Source organism: Chelonia mydas, chromosome 2 (assembly GCF_015237465.2).
Source record: "Chelonia mydas isolate rCheMyd1 chromosome 2, rCheMyd1.pri.v2, whole genome shotgun sequence".
Classification (NCBI taxonomy): Eukaryota; Metazoa; Chordata; order Testudines; family Cheloniidae; genus Chelonia; species Chelonia mydas.
The window spans coordinates 89,427,674-89,444,493 of NC_057850.1; the positions used below are offsets into that span (position 1 = coordinate 89,427,674).

Below are 16,820 nucleotides of genomic sequence, written 5' to 3' on the forward strand. Positions count from 1 at the left end.
CCATTGCCCCAGCATCTGGACCACCCACTGAGCCCTCCACACCTGGACCCCCCTGACAAGCTCTATCTCTCCACACCCAGGCCCCCCGTGCTGAGCCCCAACCACCTTCACCTGGACCCCCCTGCAGAATCCCATTACTGTTGCACCCAGAACCCCCCAACAAGCCCCTGTGCATCCAGTTCCCCCTGCACCCTGATCCACCACTGAGGTGCCTGCACCCAGATTGCCCCACACAGAGCCCTCTCAACCCACACCTGGATCCCTCCACACTAAGCCCCTCTACATTTGAATCCTGCCTTGCTGAGCCTGCCAGATGCAGGCAAGCACACAGGGACAGGAGCCTGGGGTGTTTCTGAGGCAGTCCTTGGGCTTCAGAGTAGCTGCTGACAAGGTATATGCCAAGCAATGCAGAACTTAATATCCGGAAAACCATTCCTTTGAGGGAGTCTAGGCTCGACGTGCAAGGTCCCAGGAGGAATTGTGGGCCAGAAATATTTTTATGTCAGAGAATTTTCATAACCATGCCATGATCCTCATACAGTTCATTATTAAACTCTGCAAAATAGGTTTCTGTTCCTCTATGAAGACCACCTCTTACTGGAAAATACTATATGGTTATGGCTTGCTTTCCAAATTAGAAATCTCTCACGTTATGTAAGAATGCATATTTCTATCTATCCTACTGTAATAATGTTGGCTTTATCCTTTCCATCCCTGCTGCTTTGTTTCATTGATCACTGTTTGCCATTTGTAGAGTATGAGGGGAGAAACTGCAGCAGAATAGAAAATTCTTAGCACAATCTCCTCTGTTAGCAGCTTTTCTCTTCATTCTAACCACGCGGGTGGCTTGTTGCAGGACCAGAATGATAACTTGTAATATTTGGAAATTTTTGCTCTAAAGGGCAAATCATACACATGTTGCGTTAATTTTAATACAATTTCAGGTTCTTGGTTTTGTATTAACCAACTATTCTTTCAATGCTGTAAAGACACTAACTTTTCTGGTGGCCAGACTTGACGGGTGGGGCTTCAAGGAACAACTTCTAAATTCCATAGGGAAAAACCATGGCCTGTTTGTAGCGAATGAGGAAAGTTGCTCACAAAGAATTAATATTAAGAAATCCATTCATTTACCACAACCCTCATAATTTGCCTGGAGAGGTAAAATTTCATGTCGTGGCTAAGATGATAAATAGTTCATCGAGAGGCTGAAGCCTCTTAAGAAGTAATCTCATTTGTACTCCGTGATGAGACGTTCCACAGGGAAACCTACTGTCTAAATGGATCCGTTACCGACAATCTTGGAATAGTTTACTGCTGTGAAGTGGTTTAAGAGGCATGCAAGCATGGAATATGATTCCTGCAGAGGCAATGTATTTCAAAGAACAATAAATAAATTCCCTTCTTCTAAAATATTGTAAAACTGCGGCACAAACCATGAGCTAATATTTTCAATAAAGCAAAAACACTATTCAGGTTGAGCAATATTTTGGGAACGATGTAAATGTTGTCACTTAATGTTTAACTTTATTCCAAATATTAACTGTAGGGTTTTTCTTACCAATAGGGTGCTAAAACAGAAAATGAAGCTGTAAATGCAAAACTTTCCACATGTGCCCTAATAAAAACTGAAATTCCAGTTATGCCGAGAAGAAGAGCTGGCTCTGAAGCTTCTGCGCTTAAAACTGGGTAAGTATATTTTTAGTTTAAAAAAAAAAAAAACGTAAATAGTTGAGAACACTTGTGTGGCAGACCTCTTCTATGATTCTTAGCCTTTCACCACTCATAAGCAAACTTGCCATATTTTCATTAGTTCAAAACTAGTTATATGTGTGGTTGTGATTTGCTACTGTGGGACAACTGGTGCAGGCATTTGAATCACTTTGAAGTGTGAAACCTTTTAATGCACTCTTCGCCAGCACCATCATTATCTAGTGATTTCTAATAAGATGAGTTTTCGCAATATTTGTCTAGCTTTCTCCTTTGTTCCTTTCCCTTTTTGCCAATCGGGGCTTGTCTACATGGTGCATTAATCCTAACTAGATGGGTGTAAATTATAGTGGGCACTAATGTGTTGCATGCTAATTGGCTCGTGTGGGCCCTGCTGGCACACACTAAATGTTCCCTAGTGCACATTAATGTACTACTGTTTGAAATGGACCACATGGGCCAGTTAGCGCACAACGTGCTAATGCACGCTACCATTTATATCCCTCTATTTTGGATTAATTCACCATGTTGATGAGCCCTCGGTGTTTGTTCTCCCTCTTTAGTTTTCCCAGGCTCTTGGAAGTATTTCTGTTCCTGTTCTCATCTGGAGTTAGTTACAAGAGCCCAGGATGTTTCCAAAACCCTTCACATATTTAGATAAGTGCAAATCTTCACCAATGGAATCCAGTTGCCCTTGGTTTGCTATTCCAGAGCAGTCCCTCCATTTGTGATCTGCATGTCTGGTTTGAGCTTGGTGCAGTTTTGCTGCTTTTCTCAGTCAATTACCCAGAGTTGAAAGTAGCATTTGACTCCTAATTGGGTTTTAGGCCTGGACGTATTTCTCACACAGGCCTTTCCCTCAAAAATATGATTTTCCCCAAGATCACTGTACTAATTTTTCCCTGTCATCGTCCAACCTTCAAAGATTGAAATGGTAGATGTGAAACACTTCCTTTTTATGGGGGTGAACTGATCCCTGGTGCACATATGGAAATGTTCATCTCCTAGGTCTCCAGTGAAGCATATGGGCACAATTCAAGGCTGTGAAAGTATAAAGTAAATTATTCTGATTACTACTTCACCACAGTACTCCTCTAAATTGTAATCTCTTAATTAACTGAAAGTGCAAAATAGTAATCCAAAAAGCCTTTAGAGTGGCACAGTACTGCTTTAAAACTGACAGAATCTTACAGCCCAATATCTTGTAAGAACAAATTACCTTTGACTTTCCAGTGGTTCTGAATGTATTTCTGTTTTGGAACTGCTTTTCAAACCATTTGATAGGAAACTGTCGGTACATCCAGACCATGTAATATAAATAGGGAACTTAATGATTTAAACCTATTGTTTGAAAAACAGGCAAAATGAAGTAATTCGAGGAGTGTATGCCCGAGAAGATCAATATACCTTTCTACCAACCAGAGTTGGGGAATCAAGCACCTTAAAAGTCAATTTGCGAAATAATACTTTTATTACTCATATGGTAAGTTTTTGACACTTTAAATGTTTTGGATTTTGTAAATAAAGTTTAAAAATTGCACTTAATTGCTTGAACAATATCTAACCATTTTCTTTTCTGATATTTTCATTAACCTTTGATACTAAGAATTTTGTTTTAAGATGGTCTAATGCTCGGTGCGTTAATAGAAACTATTGGTTCCAAACTTCATACTCTAAATCTTTATATATTCAAAGAAAGTTCACTTTTATAGGCTTCTTACAACTTTTTAGTTTTTCTTTTGCTTGTTGACTCTTAATTATCAAGAGCTTTAAGGATCAAGAGTTTTCTGAATAGCATACTTAAACTATCACCTCTTTCAGCTGTTTTATAGGCTTATGGTTGTAGTCTAATTTTTAAAACTAATTTAATGTCTTAAGTCCTGCAGTGTGATTTTTTAACTTATTCATTATATATAAAGCTGGGTATGTTCCATTCTTAAATCTTGGCTTTTTCTTTAAAGTTATATCTAAGTCATGAGTTGTATTGAAGTGTGTGCTAAAATAGTGACAGTAGTGCTTGCCTGTTGTTTTTTAAAGTGTTTCATATTAATTTGCAGCTGAAGTTTGTAAATCCCAGAGAGCCTTTCCACATCAAGCACTCAAAATATTCTTTGAGGTGAGTTAAGTGTGTACTAAAATTTTACTCAGAAACATTAGAGGTTTCAAAACAAATCCAAGCTATTTTGTTAGGTAAAGCTCTATAACTAGTAAGGATATATCATGCTGAAATACAGACTTACAGTCCACTTTCGGACTTTAGAGTAACTTCAACATTTTGACCTTCTAGTTAAAATGTATATTTTTGCACAAATCTTAACCAGTCTCCCCATCTTAAAGATGAGAAAAGTGAGGCATAAAGCAACATCAGAGACAGTGGAACAGCCTGGATTAAACCCAGGTCTCCTGACACCTAGTCCAACATCCTGTCCTCTGATCCATGCTATAACACCAGATTGTACACCATTTTTTTTTTTTTGGCTGTCTTTTATCAAAATAGTGACCAGGATCAAACCTGTATAGCTAATGAGATCTGACAAGCTCAGTCTGAAGTGGTAAAACTGCAGGCAAAAAACAGGATGATTTAATAGCTCTTCAGAAAGACGACCGTGACCACCTCAGAGATCTACTTAAGTAGCTCAGAAACACCATAAAGTACATTGTCAGAAAGCTATTCATTGTATTTGCTGTGATATAGTGAGGATCAGATGCACTCTTACTTAAAGCAAAGATATAGACATGGTGTTTAAAGGTGGTAGAAAAAATTTTAACTCATGAATTGCATTTATTTTATTCTTTCGTTCAATAACCTCCTAGAAGTTTAGTTTTCCAACCAATTTTGATGCTTTTCCATTTGCAAATATTGTCTTTTTGTCTGAGTTTCTAGTTTTTCTTATTTACAGCATAAGTCAGCATAACTCTTTGGAAGAACCCTGCAGTTTCTGAACACAAAGCATTGCAGAACTTATTCTGGCTTAGGGTATGTCTACACTACGAAATTAGGTTGATTTTATAGAAGTCGATTTTTAGAAATCTATTTTATACAGTCAATTGTGTATGTCCCCACTAAGTGCATTAAGTCGGCAAAGTGCATCCTCGCTACCGTGGCTAGCATCGACTCATGGAGCGGTGTACTGTGGGAAGCTATCCCACAGTTCCCGCAGTCTCCGCTGCCCATTGGAATTCTGGGTTAAGCTCCCAATCCCTGATGGGGCAAAAACATTGTACCCAAAACCACCCGCTACATGTCGTCAGTCTCCCCTGCCTCCCTGAAAGCAACTGCAGACAATTATTTCATGCCTTTTTTCCTGGGTTACCCGTGCAGACACCATAGCATGGCAAGCATGGAGCCTGCTCAGCTCACTGCTGCTGTTGTGAGCATTGTAAACACCTCGCACATTATACTGCAGTATGTGCAGAACCTGGCTAAGAGACAGCAGCACGAGGACAATTGTGAGGAGGACATGGACAAAGACGTTCCTGAAAGCACGGGAAGTGGCAGTTGGGACATCGTGGCAGCAGTGGGGCTGATTCTGGGCCTGGCAAACAAGCACAGCCTGGTGGGACCGCATAGTCTTGCAGATGTGGGGTGATTCCCAGTGGCTGCAAAAGTTTCACATGCGTAAGGCCACTTTCCTGGAACTCTGAGTTGCTTTCCCCTGCCGTGAAGTGCAGGAATACCAAGATGAGAGCTGCCCTGATGGTTGAGAAGCAATTGGTGATAGCCCTGTGGAAGCTTGCAACGCCTGCCTGCTACTGGTCAGTCGGAAATCAATTTGGAGTAGGCAAATCTACTGTGGGGACTGCTGTGATTCAAGCAGCCAATGTTGTCACTGGTGATCTGCTATCAAGGGAGTGACTCTGGGAAATGTGCAAGTCATAGTGGATGGCTTTGCTGCAGTGGGTTTTCCTAACTGTGGTGGGGCGATAGACGGAACGCATATCCCTATCTTGGCACCGGACCACCTTGCCAACCAGTACATAAACCGCAAGGGGTACTTCTCAATGGGGCTGCAAGCACTGGTGGATCACAAGGGACGTTTCACCGACATCAACATGGGATGGCCGGGTAAGGTGCATAGGGCTTGCATCTTTAGGAACTCCAGGCTGTTTGAGTAGCTGCAAGAAGGGACTTACTTCCCAGACCAGAAAATTACTGTTAGGGATGTTGAAGTGCCAATAGTTATCCTTGGAGACCCAGCCTACCCCTTGCTCCCATGGCTCATGAAGCTATACACAGGCAGCCTGGACAGTAGTAAGGAGCAGTTCAACTATAGGCTGAGCAAGTGCAGAATGGTGGTAGAATGTGTCTTTGGACATTTAAAAGCTCGTTGGCGCTGTTTGCGGACTAGATTAGACCTCCGCGCAACCAATATTCCCATTGTTATTTACTGCTTGCTGTGTGCTTTATAATATCTGTGAGAGTAAGGGGAAGACATTTATGGCAGGGTGGGAGGTTGAGGCAAATTGCCTGACTGCCAATTTTGAACAGCCAGACACCAGGGCGATTAGAAGAGCACAGGTAGGCACGCTGCACATCAGAGAGGCTTTGAAAACCAGTTTTATGACTGGCCAGGCTACGGTGTGACAGTTGTGTGTGTGTTTCTCCTTGATGCAAACCCGCCCCCTTTGTTGATTTTAATTCCCTGTAAGCCAACCACCCTCCCCCCTTTGATCACAGCTAGCAAAGGAAATAAAGTCACTATTGTTTTGAAACCATGCATTCTTTCTTTATTAATTAAAAAAAAAAAAAAGGGAGATAATGGATAAGGTAGCCCGGGTGGGTACGGTGGGGTGGGGGAGGAGGGAAGGACAAGGGCACATTGCTTATTGTAGCCACAGTACAAATCAAAACTGTAGGGTAGGCGGTTATACAATGAATGCAGCAGCAGTCCTGTGCTCTTGTTGCCTGTCAGATGCCTGAGCATGTCCATTTGCTCCCCCATTAGCCTCAGCATTGCATCCTGCCTCTTCTCATCGCACTCACTTAATGCTTTCCTGGACTCTGCCACTGACAGCCTCTATGCATTCAGCTGTACGCTATCAGTGCAGGAGGACTGCATGAGCTCGGAAAACACGTCATCACAAGTGCGGTTTTTTCGCCTTCTAATCTGCGATAATCTCAGGGACAGAGATGATAGGGGGAGCATAGAAACATTTGCACCTGCAGGGGGATAAAAAGGGAAAGTCAAATTTAAGATGATACATTTCTGAGAACAAAAGGGAGACTCTTTCACAGTAAATCAAGCAATTCACAGCAGACAGCACATGTGCTTTAGGTACAAGGTCGCATTTTGCCTTTTATATTGAGCGCCTGCCAGTATTGTGACACATCACACTCGGCTGGGCAACAGAATTTGGTTTCCAGGCGGCCATGGTAAGCCAAAGGGTAGACGGGTTTGGCTTCTAACGCCTTCGTAACATGTGGGAATGTTTTCAAACTGCAGCGTTCTCCTTTCCCATAGCAAGCAATGCCGGTTGGGTTTGCCATTTAAAAGGAGGGGCTGTGATTTTCGGGTGGATGTGCAGCACACACCTCCCCCCGCTTCTCCACGTGGCTATTTGGGATGATCTCTTCACCCCTCCCCCCGCTGCTTAGCTATGGGATGATCCCTTTTAGCCAAGTGCAAACTGCCCAGCATGAACGGGGTCCTTTTACTGTTCCCTTACAAAAATTCCCCTATTTCAACCAGGTGACCATGAATGATATCACTCTCTGCTGAGGCTAACACAGAAAGATAAAGACCAAAAGTTGCTTGAATGTGACCAAAACCCAGGATTATTCGCTGCCATGCTTTGTGCTGCAGTGATTCGAGACTACTGCTACAGGCTTGGCATGGTAAAGTGTCCTACCGTGGAGGACGAAATAAGGCAGCGCTCTCCAGAAACCTTCTGTAAAGGCTTTAAGTACCTCCAGGAGAACTTCATGGAGATGTTCCTAGAGGATTCCCACTCCATCCCCAGACACGTTAACAGACTTTTCCAGTAGCGTACTGGCTGCGAATGCATCCCAAGTCTTCACAGCAAATCAAACATTAAACACTATTGCTTTTAAACCCTGTACTGTAGTTACAAATGTGCACTCACCAGAGGTGCCTTTTCCGCCTTCAGGGTTGGGGATCCCGCCTTGGGAGGGTATTGGCTCCAGGGTGATGAAAAGGTCCTGGCTGCCGGGGAGAACATATTCACCGCTTTCCTGCTGTGCATTCGCCGCCTCCTTCTCCTCATCCACAAAATTCTCCATGTTGCATGAGACTCCCCACCCTTGCAGGTGTCCATGGACAGTGGTGGGGCAGTGGTAAGGTTGCCCCCCAGAATGCCATGCAGCTGATCATAGAAGCAGCATATATGGGGCTCTGACCCAGAGCGACCGTTTGCCTCCTGTGTCTTTTGGTAGGCTTGCCTGTGCGTGTGTCCCTGTTGTAGCCTCTGTCCATCATGCCCTGTGCGTTTTTATATATATATATATATATAAGCATTTCTTCTTTTTGATCGGAGTTCGGCCTGCACAGATTCTTCTCCCCATACAACAATCAGATCCAGTGTCTCCTGTTAACTCCATGCTGGAGCTTGTTTGCAATTCTGGGGGGACTGCATGGTCACCTGTGCTGCTGAGCTTGCCATGCTGACCAAACAGGAAATGAAATTCAAAAGGTCCCAGGGCTTTTCCTGTGTACCTGGCTAGGGCATCGGAGTTGAAAGCGTTGTCCAGAGCGGTCACATTGGAGCACTCTGAGATAGCTCCTGGAGGTCAATAACGTTGATTTGCATCCGCACTACCCCAAATTCGACCCAGCAAGGTAGATTTTAGCGCTACTCTCCTCGCCGGGGGGAGTACAGAAGTCGATCTTAAGAGCCCTTTAGGTCGACGGAACGGGGTTGCTTGTGTAGATGCATCCATTATAAAATCGACCTAACACAGCTAAATTTGACCTAATCCTGTAGTGTAGACCAGAGTATGGATGCCCTTTTAAAAAAAAATACTTGTAGGAAACTCCTTAATTGTCCCATAAACCTTTTTTTAATAGAAAGCAAGTTAATATTTTATTTAGTGTTGGCTTATATGTTTTAAGTGCTTCTGTATGGAAGCTAGTCAGTTAAATTAGATTACTTCCCAGTACCATATCCAATTAATGTTAAATGGTAATTGCATAGCAAACTGCATTTGCTGAAAGTGGGACTGTAAGGCTTGATTAAGAAAATATAATAGAATGTGTGTTCTTACATCTACTCTTCAGACCAAGAAGTGTCACACTGTGAAACAATCATACATTGTAGTGATATGATTTTTTTTTAAAGAACAATTTGTAGAAGCAACAGTGTATCCTATGTGAACAGTCTTTCAAATGTTAAATATGGCAACAAAATTTCAGGGTTTTGTTTAACGTACCAGTGTTTGATTTTTCCGGGTGCAGTTGTGAGCTTGGTTTTCTTCAACTGGCCATGTGTGTGCACATAGAAAAAGTTCAGCTGTACTGATCTTTACTACACTCAGTCTAATTTAAGTTAGCTACCAATGTAATCCAAATGCAAAATCTTGGTATAAAATTGAAATGAGAAGAGAGGCAATTTTTATTCTTTTCACCCAAACAAGGCAGAGCACAAATTTTTTTAATTGACTGTAGGGTATTCATTTGGCTAATAGAGGATGTAAGAACTGATGAGGAAAGGAAGGAAGAACCTCTGACCAGAAATTAAATTCATAAGAAGAACTTTCAAGAAGGGGCTCACAAATATCTTAGATCTATGCTGCAAAGTGAATATTTTGAAGATCCCCTTGAGGTCATCTTGTTAAACATTTGGATAGCATAGTAAAGCATTAACTTGACTCCTTTTATTGGTTAGATAATTCTCAAGTGTAAAATAACAAGGATCTTTTAATCGTCCATGATTTTCACATTTGACCGTTGTATTTAAATTTTATTCCTAGAGGTATGGAGTATGATGGTTTGTGGGAGAGGAAGACACGAAGACCATTAAATATATATCAAATAGAATCTGCCAGCCAATCAAATTGCTGGGCAGTAGACACACATTTAATAGGAGAAACCAACTTATGCTCACGAACTAGTTTAATCCTTTATTTTTGTGTTCCAATATTGCTTACTGTGAAAAGTGTCTGTATCAGTTATCACAGTTACAACAACATTACATAGTTATCACTCTTGGTATTCTGAGCAGAGTGTCACTATACCTTGTCATCTAGAACATTGTTCCTCAATGTAAAGGGGTTCACAGGTGTACCTCCTGGTGGCCAGGTGTGGCATAGCAGCTGTCTTTCCCTCTGGCACCCCCTGCTGATAGTCCTTCTGGAGCTGCGGTGGTCTCTCTTCCATAACTCCGCCCTCTGGCCAGGTCATGATATTTATGTCTGTCCCTTTCAATGTAACAAAGTTCAACAAACAAAAGTCCAATAGATAATTCCAAGACCTTGTGTCAGATCTCTGGCACCTGACTCTGGGCTTGTGCCATTTTGCCAGCTGCTGGTAGGGGGAACCTAGGCACTCCGTACACACTGGGTTCCAGCCCAGGGACCCTATAGTGAGCAGCCAGGGTCTGCACAGTTCCACCCCTTATTGCTGTTTCCCTGGTCTTCCTCCTTTCCAGCCTCTCTTCCCTGCAACTTCTTTGGTTTGACCCTTGGGGGGTAGGAAGTCAGGGCTTATTCACCCCTCTGGGTTCCCTCCTTACCACCTCGCTGTTCCCAGAGAATGACTACAGACTCTGTCCCTGCAGCCCTCTTATACTAACTAGCCTGCTCCTGCCCAGCTGGGCTTCTTGTTCCAATTGTTTCCTAACAAAAAAGGAGTCAGGAGCATGGAGACCCATCCCGGATCTGAGATCAACTGATTAGTCTCAAAATAAATTCCAAGTGATATCTGACTAATTCTACCTCTTTAGAAAAGTTGTGTGTGCAGGACCTTAAGGATGCTTGCATTCATTATGATGCAGTAGTAGTATACCTGAATTTCATCAAACTTGCACTCTAACAAAAAAAACCTTAACATGATCTTGACCTTGGCAGAGTTGAGGCACAATAACTTTGCAAATGCATGAAATATGTGACAGACTTATAACGGATTTAAAAGCATGAGGTGTTACTGTTACGTTTTTTGAGTTAAAGCATGAGTTTGAAGTTGGGGTATCTATTGCTTTTGGATATCTGGAGATGAAAGTGAAAACCTTATGGAGGGTTGTAGTGTGTTGTGTGGTAGGCAATGTGAAGGTGGAAAGAAATGCACAAGTCTTTCCCCTTATTTTCAGCCTTTTAACATTTTGTGTGTATGGAGTGTTTCCAGCTGCAATCTCAATTGTCAGTAAATGTAGTTGGTTGGCTAACATAAGACTAAATCACAGCTGTGAGAAGTAATACATAGTGCTAATACTCTATCTGTAGATCTAAAAGCATTTTACAAATGCTGATGAAGTATCTTCACCTGGATCAGTAAACTGAAGCACAAAGGTTGACTTGCTGAAGGTTGTATAATAAATCTGTGTCAAAGGTGGGGAATAGAACCCAGATCTATGCTCTAATCACACAGTTCAGTGAATTAAGTGTTTTTTGTTTGGTTTGTAAACTGGGGTTATACCAAAACGTACTTGTAGCGGCAGATGTAGGCAGAAAGGGTATTTGGACTCTGTTAGGACAATTAACTGATGAACAGAGATTCTCTAGAGGGGATCAAAATATTTCAGCAGTAGGATGCTAAAATCATTAGTGTTCTGTAGCATCCTAACTAGAGAGGGGGAAATATAGCTTGAACAAGAGCAGCATAAGAGCTTCCATGTAAAGGGAAAGATTGAATTGGTAGAGAAGAAGGTAGGTGAAAGGTGAGAATAAGGAAGAAATGGGTTTAGACTGACATAGGATTAAGTGGATGAGAGCACAGACAGCTGTGGGGGTGTATGAGGGGAGAAAACTGCACAGATGATAGAGATGAAACTCAAAAGAGAGTAAAGAATGGTCTATACTGCTAGATGGTGACTTTGTGAATTTAATCTTTTAAGAGTTTTACATCAAACTGCTACATTCAAGTTCTCATTCCTCTTTTTTTTTTCAAGATCCCTATTGCTTTGCTTATGTTATGTAGTAAACCAGGTCTTGATGATGATGCAAAATGTCTAATTATGTGAATTCCTTCTATATGATGCCTTTTAAATTAAATTTTCTGTTTTTGTGATCAGTGGATGTACATATGAAGTTTGTTTGCAAAATTCTTTCTAAACTAAAAGCAGGCAATATTATTGCTTTTTAATAAGGCTTCCAAACTGTCAATAATATAGCAGAGATAGAGAACAGTTTTTCTTCAGATAAGCCAGCAACAGTAGCTATCCAAGTATTGTAGTATTTTGACTGGCTGATAGGACAGCTGTAACTTCATATTTCTAACACTTAACACCAGTAGTGTGAACTTTAAAAAAGATAACTCAAGGGTATCTCCAGGTCTCTTCTCAGAAAGCATAATAAACTGGAAAAATATTTGTATGCCTAGCAAGATTTGGTTTGTAGCATTAGTGACATTAATAACTAACTAATCTCCTTTTTACAGATCCCAGCATTATATCAACCTGCCAGTCCAGTTCAAGCCAAAGTCAGCAGGCAGATTCGAAGGTCTGTTGGTTGTGCACATAGACAAATATGGCAGTCTTGGTATTCGATTACTTGGTGAAGCTCATGCAAAAGAGTAATTGGAGAGCAGCTTTATTAATAATCCAGACTAAATTATTGAAGTATTGGTGTAATATTTTCCTTACTAATTTACTAATTTTTTGTACATTATGATGCTACTTTTATGTAAAATCTTTTGTAAGTTAAATTGAGGTGCTTGTGAAAACAAAGATTCATTTGTTAAACATTCTAAAATGAGGGTAAATCACTTTGTATGCTTAAAATTATCATGTTCTAGCTTATATTTCTGCACCTTTTTATACGGGAGATAAGTGTTCTATTTTTTTTCATTAATTATGATTTGCTAAATACAGATTATTTATTTTAAATTTAGTTAATTCAGAAATAAATTTGTAATTCATACTTTTTAATAAACTTATTTTTCACGTGAATTATGTTAATGTCTTGAGTTTTTTAGAGTACCCATCACTGTAGTTTCCAAATATCATATAGCTTAAATCCAAAATTGTCATTAATCCCCACAGCAATTTCACTTATATTGATATTGGATCCTTCATAAGATACTTACACAAACATACAAAATCTCAAATTGAGGGGGACTCCCATCTATATGCAGTTTAAGAGCGAGCAAATATCAACAATTGAGGACTAAAAATTTGGAATATGAAAAAAAACCTCTGAAGATATCTAGTACGGTGCCCCTTAACAGCTCTAGTACAATTATATCCCAGGTATGCAGTTCCCTTAAGCATCATAAAGATATTAAACCTAAATACCCCTGCTGGGCTATACAGGATTAATTACATGGCACTTAAACTCAGGAATATAAATCTGTCAAAGGTTTTGATGTACTGTCCTTCTGGGAGCTGTACTATAAAATCTGGGGGGAAAACCAAAACAAATTATTTGTTATGAAGGCTAGATTATTTTTTCCTGACCTGGTGGTGAGTCACTGTACAGCAATGTAATACTTCAGTTGCTTAGAACACTTACATAACAGTACATCAAAACAATCTGTATACATGTTTTATAAGGGTCCGGCTAAAATATTTACAAATAAATAATACCTTGCTGCTTCCGTGCAATTTGGTTTTGCTATTGATGCTAAATTGGCACCCTATAGAATGAAGTTCTCTAGCCACAGAAATAGCATGGCATATGCAGTAATGTGTTCAAGTTTCTTCATGCTGCCCTTCAGCTGTGCCTCAACCTTGAGCTGAGTAATTACCTCTTAAAGGCTTTGTTTACACCTTTTTTCCTCATAGAATTTCCCACCACTGCTACAACTAATTCAGCTGTGCCCATAGGAGTTTTAAGATAGACATGGTGGCCACTGGGCTCCAAGGGCCTACTGGCATTTTAAGTACTGTTGTTCAACCCTATTAAGTTACCTGTTTATATAAGCAGTCCCTCTGGTTGATCTTCAGTGATAGGAAGCTTTTATTTATGGAAAAACACTATTGTAGCCACAGCTTTGGGGTGCGAGGACAACTCACCCTTTTGTCTTGTAAGTCCCTATGCCTGAAGAAATACAGCAACAGAATGTTGGCTTGACCTTTTAGAGCTAGTGGCTGGACTCAACAGCAGTCCTGAGTTTTTCAAGCAGTCTTAAATGTTTTGATTGCAACCCTTGGATGAGGCATTGAGATCCAGTCTGGCTGAACAGATTCCATCTAAAAAAGTTACTTCCCATAAGCACTGCAGCTGCATTAGTTGAGCTGGGGGTCCTAACTCCATTTTATAATACAGTGCCTTATATTGGGATATCTCCCAAAAGCCCCTTCTCCCAGCATCTGTGATGGGCATCATGGGCAATGTGCTTGAGGGATTCAGAATACAATGCTGCAACCATATTTGTAAGACTTATCAAAATGATTCTGTTCTTAAAGTACTTGCTTGAAGTGTTCGTTCCACTATAGGTGTGTACTCACCCCAAACACAGTCGCTGGAAATTTTTCCCTCATTGGTACTCGTCAAGGCTGCTCGAATGCCATCTAGTGCTGCGCATTCATAGTGCCAGTATAAAAGCCCAGCCCAGCCCACCCCACAACCATCGGTTTCTTCTTACTGCCCGTGACAGTCGCTGGAACTGTTCCCTTGCTACGGCAAGCTTCTCAATGGTCTTTGTTTTTCTCCATTGTTATAGTTAGTAGTTCTAAATAGATATTTAGTTCTTTCAGTCAGTATAGTTTATATATCTCTCTGTTAATTAACAGAGTTTTGTCTGCCTCCAGTGCTGAGGCATGCTTCGGTCACCAGGCTTCCATCCCTGTACCTCCTTCAACAAGGCCATGCTTCTGAGTGACCCACACTGCAGCTTCCTGAAGTGCTTGGATGAGGCTTACATAAGGGACCACTGCCAGATTTGCAGGGATTTTAATCCACGTATGAAGAAGGACCGGGAGGCCAAGCTAAAGTTTTTGCTTATGGAGGCGGCACTGTGACCTTCCTCTGAGCTGAGCTGGTCGGACTCTACACTGAGTACCTCTGCATCGGTAAGGAGCATGTCTCCTATTGTATGAGAATTTTGGCACTGTTTGCCATCCCCAGTGCCAACGAAGCGGCACAAGAAGCAGTTGCCCAAGAAGGGATGTTCCCCGAATGCCAAAAAGAGCCAGGAATGGGGAGCAGAGTAGGGTGTGACCTAAGTCAGGCCACTCCTCTGCCTCGACATCGCAGCAATCAGCACCCTTGACTCTGGCCCGTACACAGGCACTGTTGAATCCAGTACCAGACGAGCTGTTGGCCTGTGAGGAACAACATAGTACCAGTGATATTGCGGTGCCATCCACGCAAGAGGCGTTTGCTGCTGCCAGAGACCTGCTTTCGCTGTCGATCATTGGCAGTACAGGAGTCGATGGCATTAGTGCCAGCGGGCAGGAGGGAGCACGTGGCCCCCTGTTACCGTTTGGTTTCAGGCTCCACGGTACCATTGAAGGGGAAACTGCCCATGCCACAAGCTTCCCACCTCAGCACCAGTCTCCGGCACTGATGGGAAGCATGCCTCCATGGTCAACGGAGGGAGGCCTCCTCATCTGAATTGGAGGTTGGGTTGTACTCTGTCATCTGAGGAATCGACCCTGCTACTCCTCCAGTCATCCCTATCCAGCTGTGGACCCAGGCACAGGAATGGCATTGAGTGCTTGGCGTAAAGGTCACTAGCCTATGCCAATGCAATGGCCCTTCTGGAACCAGTGAGGGTTTCCCCCAATTCCAGGGCCCCATTTTAGGTGCTCCTATTAGTTGGCTTCTGAGAGAAGGGCACCTCTGTCTCATTGGGCAGCACCCAATCTGGACTTTGGTACCAAGCCCAGTGCCGAGTTTCAGGAACCAGCTCTGTGGGATCCTGTCAGCTCAGAAGGAGAGGAGGAGTTCTCTCACCGGGTGCCAGCCTCCTCTTCCTCCCTGAACGAGGCTGTCCAGGGCGGGCGTGTCACATTTGTGTATTAGCACTTATGCACATTGTCAATATTTGGTTGCTTGCCTTCATATGTTATATTTAAATGGGACCACTGTTTAGTTCAGGGGTTCTCGCAACAAATTTTTGGGTGGCCTCAGAGTGCAACCACCAACTCTTTCTGGTGGCTGCTCTGACAGTTTTTCCTAAAATACTTAATTAACTTTAGGAAAAACCAATAAATATGCACATATCCATGTCCAAATCATTGTAATTTATTTACATAGGGTTTTTTTGCAGACTCAATTAAAAATAATGTACAGCTGTCTCTATTCTTTACTGGACCTAAACAGAATAAAAACACAAATAAGGTGCTTTGCATGTTTTCCTTCAATATCACTTTTCATAGCAGACTTACTCAGCCCTGGCAAGCTGGGGGGCAAATTAAGCCTGGATGGGGAGAGGGCAGGGGAGATGGGGAAGGGGAGCCTAGGGCCCTGGTGCACGGATGGGGACTGGAGGAGGTAGCAGGGGCCAGGGGCAACGTACAAGGGGTGAGACTGGGGCCCTGTGGCTGGGGGATGGAGCACGACCAGAGCCTGCCAGGGCTGAAGCCTGAGCCCCGCTAGCCCCAGGAAGGTGGAGAACTCAAGTTGGCCACCTACTCTGACAGTGTTTGTAGCTCCAGAAGGGGACAGGGACCAGACCTGGCCATAGGGGAGAGTTACTTCCCACCCATCATCACCTAGGAGGCTCTGGCCACAAGAAAAGAGCCTGGTTCCCGCATTTGTGAAACACAGGTTTAGTTTGGCTCTTCCTCACTAGCTCTTACCTGTATTTTATCAGTTTCTTTCCTGTCCTCTTTATTATGATATAGAGTTCCCCCTTTAATAAACTCATCCCGAAGGCACATCTCTGTCTGAACCATGTGCTCCTCCACACCTGTTGGCTTTCCCCCAGTCCTTAGTTTAAAAAATCCTCTACAACCTTTTTAATTTTACATGCCAATAGTCTGGTTCTACTTTGGTTTAGATGAAGTTTATCCTTTATAGGCCACTCCTTCCACAAAGGTTCCCCAGTTCCTAA

General features: G+C 42.4%; 1 protein-coding gene across 1 annotated transcript in view; it reads left to right on the top strand.

The window, feature by feature from the left end:
• Positions 1–12,768, top strand: part of LOC102929707 (centrosomal protein of 192 kDa) — a 207,766-nt gene extending 194,998 nt beyond the window's left edge. Inside the window, exons 53-56 of the mRNA XM_043538822.1 lie at positions 1,568–1,689; positions 3,070–3,193; positions 3,768–3,826; positions 12,258–12,768. Of these exons, the coding sequence (XP_043394757.1) occupies positions 1,568–1,689; positions 3,070–3,193; positions 3,768–3,826; positions 12,258–12,396 (444 nt within the window). The 3' untranslated portion in view covers positions 12,397–12,768. The remainder of the gene's footprint in view (positions 1–1,567; positions 1,690–3,069; positions 3,194–3,767; positions 3,827–12,257) is intronic.
• Positions 12,769–16,820: the final 4,052 nt, after the last annotated feature.